The sequence below is a fragment of the Neovison vison genome, chromosome 4, assembly GCF_020171115.1.
Source record: "Neovison vison isolate M4711 chromosome 4, ASM_NN_V1, whole genome shotgun sequence".
NCBI lineage: Eukaryota > Metazoa > Chordata > Mammalia > Carnivora > Mustelidae > Neogale > Neogale vison.
In genome coordinates, this window is record NC_058094.1 from 158684902 (window position 1) to 158701890 (window position 16989).

A 16989-nucleotide genomic window follows, 5' to 3' on the forward strand; every position below is an offset into this window, starting at 1 on the left:
TTAAACATTTTATTTATTTATTTGACAGGCAGAGATCACAAGTAGGCAGAGAGGTAGAGAGAGAGAGAGAGAGAGAGAGAGAGAGAAGCAGGCCCCCCTGCTGAACAGAGAGCCCGATGCGGGACTCGATCCTAGGACCCTGGGATCATGACCTGAGCTGAAGGCAGAGGCTTTAACCCACTGAGCCACCCAGGTGCCCCGAAATGTAATCTTCTGAAACATCCTTGAGGATGCAAAGTTTCACAGTGTTGCAGATCAGTTCAGTAGCTTTGTCATTTTTCATTTTAATATAATTAAAATGGATATTTGAAATACTACATTTTTGAAGGCAAAAGTTATAATTTGCCTCTTTGTGTCTCCCGATAGCACATTGCTTTGCACACAGGTGATGCTCAGTGGCTAGGAAAACCACTTTTATTTGAGACCAAAAAAAAAAAAAAATGATGATCAGGGGCCTGTGGTATGTGTCTGTGTCTGTATCCTAGAATTTTCACTGGCCTCAAGTTTGCAGCTGAAGTTAAGAGCATCAGTGGTCTGTTGTTTTTTGCCTGTTTCCAGAATTATTTGAAATCTCTTGCCATAAGAAACACCTAGGCTCTGGGGCTGTTCACGTGAGGATAGGAGAGCCATGTGGGGAACGAGCTCATAGGCATAGAACGCCGAGCCAGTCTCATGCAATCATTGTCACTTTGGTAGCTCCTGATACGAGGTGCCCACACCACTGAACTGGAAACTGCCCACACCTCACCCACCAACCCCACCCTTCCCAAATGCTGCTTGAACAAATAGTCTTACCTAAGTGCTCTACATGAAGGTACCCGTGATCAGAATTTCCTCTCTACAGCCTGTGCTTGTTAGGTTGAAAACTCCAGTTAGAATGTGTTCTTTAAAGCAGCGTTTCTCACACTTCAGTGTTGATATGAATCACCTGCGGTCCTTGTTGAGTTACAGATTCTGGTGCGTCAGTTCGGGAGTGAAGCCCAAGCGGCCTCCTGGAGGTGGTGCTGATGCTTTGAGTTCCTGCACTACGTTCTGAGTAGCGAGGCTCCAGCATCTGGTGCTCCTGCCTCCAGGTCCCTCCTCTCCCTGAGCTCCTTTCCCGGCATTTCGTGCCGCTGCTTCAGTCACCCTCGCTGTGTGGCATCTGCTTGGCAACATCGCCCCGCTCTGGCCTCCGCGGCCTCCACCCTCGGGCTCCCTGCGCAGTGGGGACTGACAGGCCGAGCTGTGACACAGCAACACAGCTCCGTGAAAAGAAGAGAAAAGCCATTGAGATGAGACTGAAATCCATGAGGGAGTCAGAGTTTAAGGAGACAGGGGAGAGAAACAATCGGAGAAAGGGGGGAGGGGAAAAATGAATATTTTATTGGAGGGGAAGCATGTTTTAAATGAGCTGCTCTTGGTGCAGAATTTGCCAGTGAAGAGCATTTTCTGGAGTAGTTTCAGGTTTATTCTTTAGTTACCCTCTGATTTCTCTTAACAGCCAGCTGCTTGTTTTGTGCACTTATCTGCTCTTTGTGGTCCTTTGGATCCAGGCCAAAGACTTTTAAAAAAATTGCAAACCATCTACCTAAACTGGGGACCTCTGAGAGATCGCCTGGTTAGGTCGGGCCCATCAGTCCCAGCCTTTGCTGACATTAGAATCACTGGGAGAGCTTTAGAAAATTCCACATACCTAGGCTGCAGCTCTGACCAGTTAAATCGGAATCACTGGGGTGGGTCCCAGTCCCTAGTGTGTTTTTTAACCTGTTGGGTTTTTTTTTTTTTTTTTTTTAATGCCTCCCAGATGATTCCCATATGCTGCATTGCCACTAAGCCAGACCTTTACCTTCTAGCGGGTGAATTGAATTCACTTTAAGTAGATCTCAGAGAACAGTCCTTTATTTCGATTCCTTCCCATCTGAACCCTTGCCCTGCTGAAAACTCTGCACAGTATTTTGGAAGCACCATCTCTTTTAATCCAGCAGTTGAGCCCCTGATTAAATATTCAAGCAGCTTTCTGAAGCCCCAGGCAGCTTTTCATTTTCTCAGTGTAGTGGCTCCCCCTTCTGGCCCTTCTAGGTAAAGGTCACTGCTCTACAGAATCTCACTGCTGGTTCTGGGCTCTAAAGCATAACTAACTTGGAATCACAGCAGCTTAAAGCTGCTTTTCTAATCCCATATGCAACGTGTATGCCATTGGCCATTGCCAAAAATAAACAGTTCAAACACTAACTCTTTTATCCGTGGCACTGTGGATAAAGCCTTGAGAATGAAGGAAGAGAGGAACTGTGTGTGTATGTGGTGTATATACATACACACACACACATATAATATACATGTATATGCGTACCACATACATGCCTACATTTGCTTTTACTACCAGAAAAGATTTTGATATCAGACATTTTTTTGTGCTGGTTCCCTGCAAAGTAATTAATATTGATACATACTTTGGATAGAAATTAGGGAAAGTTTTCATCCTTATCTTCTCTACCCTCCTTCATCTAATCATACCCTTTCCTTATCACCGCACTTCTCCTTATCTATCTCCTTATCTATCCAGTAAGTTATAAAGATGGTCAAATATAAGCAAAAGTAGATGCAAATGCAGGACTTTGTTCTGTGATGCGAACTCTCAGTTGCAGTATTATGTCAGAATTTTACTACAGATGACTCTTGTGTCAGTGGAGGCAGAATTCGATCCATATAATATCTGAATGCAAAATGTGGTGCAGTCCATCTCTTAGCTATGATTAAACCCCATAAGGCTGCCGTTTCAGTTTATACAGCCCTTGTCATTAGAATGCCCTTCTTTATTGTATATTAATATCTTAACCCATTGGCCCTTGCTTTCCATCTGACTCAGCAAAGCGTAATTCAGTCCCTCACTGACATTGCAGTACTTCATCTATTCGAGGCAATGTCCCAAACCATTTCTTTCTCACCAAGGGCAGACATTTCCAGTCCACCCCATTAGACGTGGGTCCACCACCCCCTTTCTGGACACATCCCCTAGAAGACTGTGTTATTTATTTTCGTCCCTCTTCACAGGCAGCGCCTGGTACTAGCACAGCAATCCGGATGTGCTCTGACTGGTACGACCTAGTGATTTAATCTGCATTATTTGTTTATAGCTGTGTAACAGAATTACCACAAACCTAGCATCTTTTTTTAAAAAGATTTTAATCTGTTTATTTGAGAGAGAGAGAGAGAGAGCACAAGCAACGAAGAGGGGGCAGAGGGAGAAACAGACACCCCACTGGGCAGGGAGCCCGAAGTGGGGCTGAATCCCAGCACCCCAGGATCATGACCTGAGCCCAAGGCAGACATTTAACCAACTGAGCCACCCAGGTGCCCCACAGACTTAGCATCTTAACACACGTTTATGATCTTAGAGTGCCGGTGGGTGAGGTATCCAGGCATGGCTTCGCTGGTGCTCTGCTTCGGATTCTCCCAGGGTTGCAGTCAAGGTGTTCAGTTGGACTTCCATCTTACATGAGGTTGGCCTGGGGAAGGATCTGCTTCCAATATCGTGCGGTTGTTGACAACATTCAGCTCCTTGCAAGCTGTTAACTGAGAGCCTTAAGTTTGGCTGACTGTTGGCTGAAGTCCTCTCCAGTTTCCTGTCTTATGGTCTTTGTAGTATGACCGCTTGCTTCCTCAGCACCAGCAAGGGAGAGTCTCCCAGCAGGATGAGTGTTGGCATCCCCTATAATATGATCACAGAAGTGACATCTTGTCACTTTTGCCGTATTTTTTTGGTTAAAAGCAAGTCACTGGTTCCACGCAGTCAGGGGGAGGAGTGTAAACACCAGCAGGCAGGGATATACAGTACTATCTTAAAATCAGCCTGCCCCAATCTCCTTTCATTTCCTCTGCGTGGTCTTGTAGAATTTGTACTCTGCTGAACACCGTGAGCCCTTGATTCCCTGGCAGTCCTCTCCACCTCAAACAATTATTAGAACCTAAGTCCTAGACTTCAAGTTTATTGCTGTTAGGTTTCTCTGTGTTGCGTTCAGCCAGTTGCTCCTACCTGATTAAATATTCTTTAAGTCTGGCTCAGCCATCAGAATATTAGACATCTTTTCTGTTGTGTCATCTGAGAATGTAAGACATTTTTCTATGATGAAAAGGGTGAAGAAGTTCGTACGTAGTAATGTGTGCAGTGTGTGTGTGTGTATACACGCATGTGTGCATTAGACTGGCAGAGGGAGAAGAATGAAAAAAATCCCTCATACACAAAACTTCCTTCTGGAGTCTGGTCAATTGGCTGTGAATCATTTAACGCCATCCGAGCCCCACTGCTGCTCTTTCTGATCCTCCTGGGAACAAGATAGTGCAACTTAAAAAAAAAAAAAATTAACATGTAATGTATTATTTGTTTTGGGGCACAGGTCTGTGATTCATCAGTCTTACACAATTCACAGCACTCACCACAGCTCTAAGGAGCACAGTCTTTCTAGTCAAACCAACCTGGTTTGAATTCCGGCTCCACCCACTGGAGAACTGTTAGTTTCTAGACAGAGCGCAAACAGGCAGGGCAAGAGTTAGGAAGTTCTGCTTTTCTGCGGCTCATCTTTGAACTCTGTAGCCCCTGTTTCCGCGTAGTGTGACAGCCAAGCCCGGTTCTGCCAAGCTTCTTCACGAGCTGCTTTTAGGACTTTGCGCTGATGAATCATAAAGAATCTTCCAGAAGTGATATAGCAATGAAGCAGTCATTATTTTACAGATATGTGTTGTATGTGTGGACTTAGAGGTTTCGGTTTAAAAAGCATCACATTGAGATATCACCTTACACCAGTTAGAATGGCCAAAATTAACAAAACAGGAAACAACATGTGTTGGAGAGGATGTGGAGAAAGGGGAACCCTCTTACACTGTTGGTGGGAATGCAAGTTGGTGCAGCCTCTTTGGAGAATAGTGTGGAGATTCCTCAAGAAATTAAAAATAGAGCTTCCCTATGACCCTGCAATTGCACTCCTGGGTATTTACCCCAAAGATACAGATGTCGTGAAAAGAAGGGCCATCTGTACCCCAATGTTTATAGCAGCAATGGCCACAGTCGCCAAACTATGGAAAGAACCAAGATGCCCTTCAACAGATGAATGGATAAGGAAGATGTGGTCCATATACACTATGAGAGTATTATGCCTCCATCAGAAAGGATGAATACCCAACTTTTGTAGCAACATGGACGGGACTGGAAGAGATTATGCTGAGTGAAATAAGTCAAGCAGAGAGAGTCAATTATCATATGGTTTCACTTATTTGTGGAGCATAACAAATAGCATGGAGGACAAGGGGCGTTAGAGAGGAGTAGGGAATTTGGGTAAATTGGAAGGGGAGGTGAACCATGAGAGACTATGGACTCTGAAAAACAATCTGAGGGGGTTGAAGTGGCGGGGGGGTGGGAGGTTGGGGTACCAGGTGGTGGGTATTATAGAGGGCACGGCTTGCATGGAGCACTGGGTGTGGTGAAAAAATAATGAATAATGTTTTTCTGAAAATAAATAAATTGAAAAAAAAAAAAAGCATCAAACTTATTTGGTCTTCCGTTTCCTTGGACTCATTGCTAAGTGAGGTTGAAATCACCTATACTGCCCCAGGATGCCCATCTCATAAAACTGAAAAACCTGAAGTGGGAACCCAGCGCGTTCCTCATCACTGCTTTAGTCCACACCCGAGTGAGCTGGTCTTATCTGCATTTGATAGGCTGGAGTCTCCGTGAGGGACTCCTCTGACCCTTTGACCCAGGAAAACTGTCAGCAGCCCTTGCTCTGTTTAAACCGTGGGCATTCTTCCGGAAAAGCCTATGGACTGGCCTTTAGCAGCCCTGGGACCTGACAGGGAAATGCGAGAATGCGTGGAGCTGTTAATCACTTGGAATGGAAAGTAAATATTTCTGACAACCACTAGTTCTTGAGCTCGGAGTTTTAGAAGTTTAGAGTCTTCTTTTCTTCTGTTTCTTGTGAAGTCGATGTTTCAGCGGAGAGACCCTGTTCTCCTCAGTGTCCTCTGCTCATCACAGGGGCTGATACGATGGGTGGGATCCATGCCGTAGCCGTCAGTGCGGAGGTGAGCCCAGAAGAGTAGGTTTGGTGTCGTTAAATCCTAGTTTATCAGGGTCAGGCAGTGTATACCTCTACTGAGAAGGTGAGGTTATCCCTTATTTGTCTTAACAGAAGTTAAAGTCCAGGAAATAAGAGAGACACCCTTCTGGGAACTGTGTATGCATGAGTATAGGGAAGTAAGACCATTTTGTAGCTTGTTTTGGGCATTTGCTTTCTTTTACCATTAATATGCTAAAGAGTTCCAAATGTTTTTCTCCATGTTAATCTTTCTTCTGAGACCTATATCTGTATTTCCAGCTGCTCTTTACACGCCCCCTATCTTGATCTGGGCTTTCTGCCATTCAGCAGATCTAGAATTAAACTCCTTGCCCTAAGCCCCCAAACTTGCTTTAACACCTACATTCTTGATTTTTAGCTAATAACTTATTTCCTGTAAAATGGCCCTTAATAGTAAGAAATATTTTCTTTTTTTAAAGATTTTATTTGAGAGAGAGAGAAAGCACATGTATGTGCCAGAGTTAGAGGGGAAGGGCAGAGAAAGAGGGAGAAGAGGCCTCCCCACGGAGCGGAGAGCCAGATCATGACCTGAACTGAAGGCAGATGCTTAACTGACTGAGCCACCCCAGGCACCCCAAGAAATACATTTTACCTCATGACTCATAAAGCACCCATATACATATACACACACAGATATAATGTGAATAAAAGTTTCATAAAACAACATTCATCTTTAACATGTATGTTACCTTCTGACATTACCTGTCATTTTCATCTTTAGAAAAATGCTGATGTCAGCAATCTCTGTGAAATTTATAGTCCCCCAGTCATGGGACCTATAGTCTGAGAAAACCTGAGACAGAGATAAAATGCAGTTCCCATTTATTCCTTCTGTGGCCCTCACCTCCCCTTCCATAACCCAGCCAGCAACCCAGTGACACCAGACTTCATACTGTAACCCAGACGCTCCATTCACTCGTTCAGGCAGCTTGTACTGAGTGCATATTTGGTGCCAGGCACAGAGCAGGCACCAGGGATCTGAAGATACGAACACTGCATTCTCTACTCCAAGGTCTGTGGTGCAGTGCGGAGACAGACCAGTAATCTAACGACTGTAAGGCCGTGGGTAGGTCCTGTAAGAATCGTGTACAAAGTCCTCAGAGATTATGAGGATCACAGCGTGTACCTCAAAAGTCTTTCTGGAAAGGGTAGTTTATGAACTGAAGCTAGAAAAAAAGGAGTTAACCTGGCCAGTTGTGGGCAGGGCATTCCAAGAGAGGAAACCACTGTTAGAAGGCAAGGGGGCATAAGCAGCGGGAGAATTTGGAGACCTGAAAGTATTTTGACATAGCCCTTCCTTATAACCCGAGTTCTCTGCTGTCACTATCCACCCCCACGCCCCTTTTCTGTACTTGGCCAAAGATTACTCAGTGTTCCCTCTCCCTTGCAGCTGTTCTCCCCCGCCCCAGGGAGCCTCAGATACACCCCCACTTTGGGCTCCCAGCTCTCTCCCCACAGAGGGGGAGCACCTCCAGGCCAAGCCCCAGTCTCATCTTTATGTGTTCTGTGATGAGCACAATAAATGTTAGCCTGGTGAAGACATGGACCAATAAAGGAACAGGGAGACATACCCTCCGGGCACAGGCTTCAAGTGAAGCTTCTTGAGTTGACCTTGTAGAAGGCGTTTTAACATATCACAGCCTTTCTGTCACTTTAAGACTGGAAGCTGCCTCAGATGTTATCAACCTGCCTATTTACAGATGCAGGACCACATTTGGAAGGTCGGAGGTGCTATTTTCTTTGGCCCTGTTGTATTTACAAAAGATTAATTTTTACTTTTAGAGAGTACCTCTTTTTCTAACCTAAAGTGTCCCTAAAAGTGGAATGTCTTAGTTAACTAATAGAAACAAAAATCTGCCATCAGATTTAGCAAACACATCCACTTTCTGACAGGCACAAGTAGCCTGTCATCTCTAACCATGCGTTTAACCCAGACTGACTTCCCAAAAAGGCTTTCACAGGAAGAAAGACTGATTTTTAATACTTCTTTTCCTTTGCCAACTTTCTGCCCACATCGTATTTCTTGTGCAAATGGCCCAGGAATTGTAGGCAGGAGAATCTGTGGTGTGGTCCCATCGGTCAGTGCTACAATAGCTCAAAAAAAGACATACGCATTTTCACTTTGCAGGTGACTTTTATGAAACAGCCATAATCTTTGATAATCAATTTGAAATGGAACCCTGGGTATGAATGGGGTTAGTGCCTGTGAAAAAGTTTTACTCACGCAAACATTGTAGAGACGTGTACAGTCAGGGTAATGACCTTCACTGGGAGGGAGAGAATGAGATTCACATTCTGGCTGGACTTTCTGTGGTTTATAAAATCTTTAGAGGGTGTGTGTCAGAAGTGGTTGATTGTGATCAAGTCGTGATTTTGAGCCGTAAGTTCCTCCCTTTAGTTGGTAAATTCCTTCCCGTCCTTCATGCAGATTTTAGTGGAAGCTCGAAGGGGAGAGCTTTCCTCAGGTGAGCTCGCAAGAATGCCTGTCTCCCAGTCTTGAAATAATCATCGGAGTTCATGAAAGAAAGGGAGGAATGCCTTTTGCAGACACTGTTACTGCAGAAGCTCATGTAAGACAGTGTCTCAGTCTCCTTTCCTGTCTTACAGCCCCCTTCCCCAGCCCTCTCGCCTGTCTGCCCACCTCCCACCCAGCCTATCCGTAGATGTGCTTGTGTAGATGTGTAGATATGCTTATTGTGGATGTGTAGATGTGCTTATTACTGTTACAAGTGATTGTGTTTGCAAAATTCATCGGTTACAGTTGAAAAGAATTATATTATCTCATCCCAGAACCCAGTGAGGAACGTAATACATGTTTAATCCCAACTCCCCAGAGTAGGAAGCAGTGAGGGAAGCGCTCACTGCATTTGCCACTCTGATAGGATGCCCCATCTCCCTAGTAAATAAACACACAAATACTCCAAGTTCTGCATTTCCTTATTGCATAGCAGTACCTGCTAATGCTTGGATAGAGTGAATGTGCTGAATTCCCACCCGTGGTATCCGCCATTCCTTCTCTTTTGCCAGTTTCTGACTTTATCTCTTGCCCTTCCTCACCTGTTGGACTGTGCATGTCGGTCCATCGCAGTTTGAGTTATGGACAGCGGGGGGCACCAGATTCTCCCGCATGGCCAGCGCCACCCTGACCTGAGCCTGTTTTCAAGGGGTATTTTGAATAGTATCTAATACCCAGTGCTTACTCCTGCCAGGTAGTGTTCTCACCACAAGTGAGGTGGGTGCTGTTACCACCCCCAGTTTACAAAGTCAGCAACTAAAAGCTCAGTTCACTGAGGAAGCTCACTGAGGTTATTTTCTTGCCCATGGTCACATGACTAGTAAGTGCGGGAGCAAGGAAACCCACAGAGTCTGTTTCCGGGGTCTGGGCTCTTGGCCCTCCAGTGCCACTGTTCTCGACTGGTGATCTCCCGTGACCGTGGACCGTAACAGCAGCCTGTGGTGGGCCTAGATGTTCGCATGGGGCGAACCCAGTTCTGTGTAAGCTGCAGTTGCCCTTTAATTTCTTCAATCAGACACCGGGAGGTTGAAAAAGAAATGGGGAAGAAGGTGAAAATGTGGATGACGAAAGGGGAGAGTGTAGAGTGAGGACAGTATTGGGGGGACGAGGCAATTCTAATCTACATAAAGTTGTTACCTGAAATGAGCAGTGTGGCTAATTGAGAATGAGCTTCCCCAGCTGTCTGTCCTGCTTCTTCGAGACATCGTGATGCTGAGAGAGAGGACGCAGGGGCGAAATGACAGAATTTGGAGAACTGCTAAGCGATGAGACATCTGATGCTGGAGTACAGGACAAAAAGTCATGCAAGAATCATGAGGGACACACATATACTTGATTCAGTTCCATGGAGATGACAGCTGACCGTTGGAGTCCTAAGCCTACTTGCTAATAAGTTTGTAGTTGACAAAATGCAGCAGATCTCACTGCCTGCATTCCGCTGCATTTGGTAAAACGCAGACATTCATCTTGGGTGGCTCTTTAGCTTTTAGTATGGGGTTTGTTTTTATTGAAATAAAATCCCTGGCACACGATCATGGAAAAAAAAATCCAGAGTTTCATCATATGCAGTGTACTGTTTTCTACACTGGAGAATTTTGAGTGCTTTGGAAATAACAAGTCTGTTTCCACAATTTCCTGCTCTCCACTAGGTTCTTGGAACGCCAAATGAGGACACGTGGCCTGGAGTTCATTCGTTACCACATTTTAAGCCAGGTATGTTTCATTAATTACAAATGACTAAGTGCTTCCAATATGCAGAGTGAATATACACATTTTCCCTTCAAGCTTCTGTATTATACTGAGAAAAATTTTGGTTACTTGCTCTTGTATATTCTGCCTATTAGTGGAGTTGTCCTTTGTTTTTACAATTTATTTGTCTGTAAAGATAGAATTAATGACATTCCTTATGAGAGGTTTTCACCACGTGTATCTCATTTGAGTTAACTGTCTAATAACGTAGCTGTATCCTCATCAGTTAGGCTGGCATCCGTGTCTACAAAACAGAATTTCCATCAGGGTACTATGATCTGCCTGTGTGACTTCTTGAAACACTACTAGGAAAAGTATTACCTTGTAAAAACGAAAACTTGACATTTTGACTTATTTTTTAAAAACTAGTGATATGTAGTCCATTAACTTGAGTTTTAATATATAAAATGTTCTGCATGCCTGTCGTACAGCATGCGGTCTTTTTTAATGTGAAATACTTAAACTTCTAAACTGGAAAATCTGAGAGAAAATGTAGACCACTTTTAAAATAAGTTGTCACTTTTTTCCTTCGCCAGTAGATGGCAGTCAAGAAACTTTGAGTTTTAATAATTACACTTAGAGAAAGGATCTGAAATGTGGTAATTTAATTTTTATAGGAGAGATGAAAGGTTTGGAATTGGAAATTTAATAAAAGTCAATGGAGTGAGTTATTGTAAAATAATTCTCTTGGTTTTTTTTTTTCTTTTTCCCTGTTACAAAACATGGATTATAAAGTACAGACCCACCGTAAAATTACTGAAAGGGATTTTATGGAAGATCTCATAGTCCATTATTTAATGAGGGGAAAAGAGCTATGAATAATTTCTGTTACGGAAGCCAAGTTTATTCTCTTGCTCCTCTTCCCCTCTTCTGGGGCACCATCAGGAATAAATTATCAATCCCAAAGAATGACTGAGTTGAGAAACTATTTTTATTCTCAGTATTTTTCTTCTGAAAGTGTACAGTGTGATGAGAGTTTTTCTATCTTCTTGTGCTGCCCCAAGGACTCTTTGTACTTTTACTGAAAATTTTAAGTAACTTCTATGTTCTGGAAGACTATAAAAACCTAACAATTTAAGATGGATTTTTTTCTTCTTTTTTTAACCAAGCAATAAGTGCCCTCTCACTGATCCAGCTGTTCCTAATGGAGTCTGGGAACACAGTTGTTTGTAGATCCTCCAATGTGGGCTCTGAGAGAAGGTTAGCTTCCCCATGTTAGTAACTAAAATCTGCGGTCTTGGGAAAATAAAGTAGAGGAGACTACGAAAAGATTTTGAATAAATAAAGTTAGATGCAGAGAGGAATAATTAAGACAGTCATTTGGCCTGCCAAGGTTCTGCACCAGAAAATATGGAGTCATATGTTTATTTTGGTGTGAACAGAATTAACCTCCATCAACAACATACAGAAGCATTTATCAGATGTGTTCTGGAAAGTACCGTGTTGTAGTGCAAGTCAAGCTAACAGATTGGGAACTTCATGAGATCAGGGACTGTGCATAGTTTGTATTTTGGTGTTCAATAAATATTTGTTGCTCTGAATCTACTGAATATTTAAAACAGTTATCATTTATATGACTTTTCTGGGAAAGACATATATAAACTGGGCTATATATGTTTAAGTTATTTAATATTATGGGTAAGTACCATTATAGACACTTAATACATAGGAGGTAATGGAGGCCCAGAAGAATGATGTGTTTAATTTTATTTATTTATTTGTCAGAGAGAGAGGGAGAGAGAGCAAGCACAGGCAGACAGAGAGGCAGGCAGAGGCAGAGGGAGAAGCAGGCTCCCCGCCAAGCAAGGCGCCCGATGTGGGACTCGATCCCAGGACGCTGGGATCATGACCTGAGCCGAAGGCAGCTGCTTAACCAACTGAGCCACCCAGGCGTCCCGAATGATGTGTTTAGGTGGTGAACGTCGTAGGTGCTGACAGATAAGAAAGATATTCCAGGCAAAGCTTGGGGCTTATGGGTAAGAGTAGAATAAATATTTCCTGAGTTAGCTTGAGAGGTGCCAAAGGGAAGCAAAGTAATAGACTGAGGCAAAGGAAACAAATCTGAATCCTTTCATACAGCACTTAATCCAATCATCAGGGGAGCCCTTGTCTCTGACCTCCTGGACCTCATCCTCCAGGGGAAGAAGGTACACATTCCTAAAGGAGAAAAACAGCAGTGCGAGGGTCTGCCTGTCCCACTCCCACCCCGTACCTCCTTATTTTATCCCCAAAGTATGCCTTAGAAAGTCTGAGGGAAAACAAGAGAATCTGAACCTTAAGGACATAGTTTGTTTTGTTTAGTAGATTTCATTTTTTAGAGAGGTTTTAGCCTCATAGCAGACTTGACAGAAGGTACAGAGGTTTCTCCCATACCCCTGCCCCAACACATGCATAGCCTCTCTGTTATCAACATCTCCCACTACAGTGATACATCTGCTACATTTTCATGAACCTAAATTGACAGAGCATTATCATCCAAAGTTCATAGTTTATATTAGGGTTCCCTCTCAGTGTCGTATATTCCGTAGGTTTGGACAAATACGGAATGACATACATATACCATTATAGTGTCCTACAGTGTAGTTTCATTGCCCTAGAAGATCTTCCGCGCTCTGCCTGTCATTCCTCCCTCCCCCACCCAACCCCTGGCAACCACCTTTTATTTTTTTTTATTGTCTCATAGTTTTGCCTTTTCAAGAATGTCGTAAAGTTGGACTCATACAGGGTGTTGCCCTTTCAGATTGACTTCTTTCACTTAGTAATATGCACTTAAGTTGCCTTCATGTTTCCTCGTGGCTTGATAACTGCTTTTTTCTTAATGTTAAATATTTCATTATCATGGTATATTACAGTTTACTTATCGATTCACCTCTGGAGGGACATCTTGATTGTTTTAAGTTATGGCAATTATGAATAAAGATGCCGTAAACACTTGTGGGCAAGTTTTTATGTGGACGCCAGCTTCCAGCTCCTTTTGGCAAATACCAAGGAGTATGATTGCTAAGTCATACATACTTTGCTTAATTTTTTAATAGCTAATACATTTAAGCAATTCAGGATATCGAACAATACGAAAAAGGAACATGGTGCAAAGCCTCCCAACCCTTTTTGCCATCTGCCACTTCCTCAGAACCACTGCCCTCAGATTCCCCCCTCCTCCATTTTATTATTATTATGTTTCTTACCTTTATGTATTTGTAGGAAATGATTAACATTTATACTATATATTTCTAATATTAAACATAATTTTGTATCTTGCTTGTCTCATTAATGCAGCTCATAGGTGTTCTCATATCACTGCATGGAGGAGGCCAGTGAGGCTCATAGCTGCATTGTTTTCCATTGTATGGATTTAATGTACTCCCTACTTATGGGCTTTTAGGTTGTTTCCAGATTGTTGCTATTATAAATACACACACACACACACATACATACACATTTGGGTCACATGTATACAGTTTTATGTGATAGATAAATTACCAGAAGTAGGGTTAAAGAATCAACAAATATATCCAACTATAACTTTGAACACCCTGTCAGATTGTCCAGAAGGATGGTGCCTACTGGCTCTGTTACCAGAAAACACATGAGAACACTGCTTCTCCACTCCACAGGCTACAACCAAACTTTCAGATTTTGCCAATCTGTTAGGTGACAAAAGGAATCTCAACACAGTTTTTAATTTCATACTGCTTTTTATGATGAGAGTGAGCATCTTTTGTGTTTCAAGATCACTTTCATTTCCTCTTCTGGGAAGAGTTAATCTCTTTTGCCAATTTACAGTTGAGTTACGTGTTATTTTTTTTTAATCAGTTTCTGCAGTTTCCTTATGCATTGAAGAAAGCAATTTTGAAAATAATCCTCACTTTCATATCTTACTTTTCTTGCTTAACTGAATCAATTTTGCCCTAAGAGAAAAAAAGGTGTAATTTTTGAGAACAATGCAGTCATTATAGTTTTTAGAAGATCAGTTGTTATTAGAAATCTGTGTATAAATCTATATGTATGTACCTTTGAAGGAAAAACTTTTCCAATGGATTATTTTATAGCTATGATCTAGGTAATGAGTAAAGCTAAAAAGCTGAGTCTCTTGGTTTTAACATATTCTAATCTAGGACCTACAAGGTCTTTTTTTTTTTAATTAACTTACCCTTATAGTTAATTTCTATAGAACAAGTCCAATTTATTAATTCAGCAATATTTATTGAGCACCATTTGTGTGGATAGGAAGCGGAGGTGTTGCAGTGAACAAAACACATGAGATCCCTGACCGGTAGGAGAGATCTATAATACATAAAATATACAGTATATTAGGTGGCAATGAGTATTCTGGAGGAAAATAAAGCAAGAAATGGGATCAGGACGTGCCAGGGAAGGGGGCACCTCACAGTTTTAAATTGTAAATGTAATCAAGGAAGACCTCTCTGAAAAGATGACATTTGAATCAAGGACATAAGAGAGAGAGAGCCACTAAGATTTTTGCAGAATTTCCAGACAGAGAGAACTGCAAATACAAAGGCCCTCCAGTGGGAAGGAAAGAGGAGAGTATAAAATCAGGTCAGAGGCAACAGGCACTGTGCCAGCGGGAGTCCTTCACCCTTTACTCTGAACCAGACAGAAAGTACTGGAAGATTTTGAACAAGGCTGCACATACATGATCTGGGTTGCATTTTACTAAGATTATTCTGTGTCTTGTGCTGAGAAGGGGGGTCCGGGCTCAAGCAGGGAGACCAGCTCAGAGACTGGGACAGGAGTCCAGGAGAGAGATCACGAAATGTGTCGTGAATAAAGTGACTTTACCTTCTCAACTTCTCTGTTTCAGCAGAGAACTTAATCTGGTTTTCCCTTGGAAAGTGTAGCAAAACTAGAGAAACATTTTTAGGAACAATTGCCAAGTATGTAAAGAACAATTAGATAACAACTGGGTCTTATTCTTTAGTATTTACTCTGTATCGTCTTCTGCTCTTACATTTATGCTGACATCAAATTCCTTAACCACCAAATTCCTTAACCGTTTGTGGGAATTTGCTTACTCCCACAGCAGCCAGGCAGCTGGGACAGGCCACCGCTGCATAAAATAAGTATATATGTAACACACACATGCACACACATACACATACATGTGTGTGTTGCATAGAATAAGAAGTCCAACTGTGGGAGGTGCTGCTTTTCCATCATTTCCTTCTATTTAAATTTCTCTTTAAAGGGCGCCTGGGTGGCTCAGTGAGTTAAAGTCTCTGCCTTCGGCTCAGGTCATGATCTCAGGGTCCTGGGATCGAGCCCCACATTGGGCTCTCTGCTCAGCGGGGAGCCTGCTTCCTCCTCTCTCTCTCTGCCTGCTTCTCTGCCTACTTGTGATCTCTGTCTGTCAAATAAATAAATAAAATCTTCAAAAAAAATAAATAAAATTTTTAAAAAATTTTTAAAAATTTCTCTTTAAAGAAGTGGGAAGTGGGTCTGGTGTTTTGAACCTGATTGCTGTCCTTTTTCTCTTCCCTCACCCTTGGGTTTCTGTAGTATATGGTCTTAAAAGGAGAGGTCTCTCCCTCCCTTTCTTTCTTGTGCCTCCTCCTGCCCGCACCCCCTGCCTTATATCAGAGCACTTCTTTTATCACCAAGCTCAGGATGCTTGCTATGGGCCAGCCCCAGAGGTAAGAGATTGTTCTTAGCACTTAGGTGATTGTGTGACCTCTGACTGGATTCATCACAGGCCAAGCCCCATTCCCTGACAAAAAAGTAAAAGTCCACTGTAAAATTAGGACAATTTTCCTTTCACTTGTTTCATAGTTACTCAGTAATGGGATACTTCTGCATAATGCTCTGTGCCTCAGTTTCCCTCTGAGATAGTAAGAGGCTTTCCCTTGTGAGTCCCAGGATCACTTTCTCCTGCCTACTTTGCCCGCTGCTACTTTACATCGACAGAGGCAACTGGTTTCTGTGTCTCTGGTGAAGTGATACTGGAAATTCTTTGTTAGATAACACAGACTTAGCATTAATATATTTTTAAAAGATTTTATTTATTATTTGGCAGAGAGGCCACAGTGAGAGAGGGAACCAAGCAGGGGCAGAGGGAGAAGGAGAAGCAGACTCCCCAGTGAGCAGAAGCCCAATGCCGGACTCAGTCCCAGGAGCCCAGGATAATGACCTGAGCTGAAGGCAGATGCTTAAAGACTGAGCCACCCAGGCGCCCCAGCACTAATATTTTTTTAAAAACACAAAAAACACATCTTGCCTGCATACTTGATGTGTTGCTTGGGTTTTGCAGAATTGTGGCCATTCCTAAATCAGGGTAGAACATAGGGAGACATTGGAGGCTCTCCAGGCTGGTAAAAATGGGCAGGTGATTGAGGATGCTGAAAAAACACTGAAATTTCCTCCTCTGGAAGAAAACCCTTGTTTGGGAGACAAGCACTGTTTTGTTTGTGCTGTAACTGTTTAAGCAAATGGGACATTAAAGCTGGAAGACACTTCAGGGGCATCCAGTCCTGCTCTCTCCCTTGTAAGGTTAGGAACCCAAGGCCAGGGATGTTAAAGGATTTCTCTGAAGTTAGTGAAAGAGGTGGAAATAGATCCCAGGTCTTCCTGGGTTTCTGTCCAGTGCTCTTTTTTTCAGCA

General features: G+C 42.8%; 1 protein-coding gene across 4 annotated transcripts in view; it reads left to right on the plus strand.

Annotated features, from left to right (window-relative positions):
- The window catches only part of CDK14 (cyclin dependent kinase 14), a 570565-nt gene that overhangs the window by 403594 nt on the left and 149982 nt on the right, over window positions 1–16989 (plus strand). For all 4 annotated transcript variants that reach the window (XM_044245987.1, XM_044245990.1, XM_044245988.1 and 1 more), the window contains one exon: window positions 10275–10338. In XM_044245987.1, the coding sequence (XP_044101922.1) occupies window positions 10275–10338 (64 nt within the window). The remainder of the gene's footprint in view (window positions 1–10274; window positions 10339–16989) is intronic.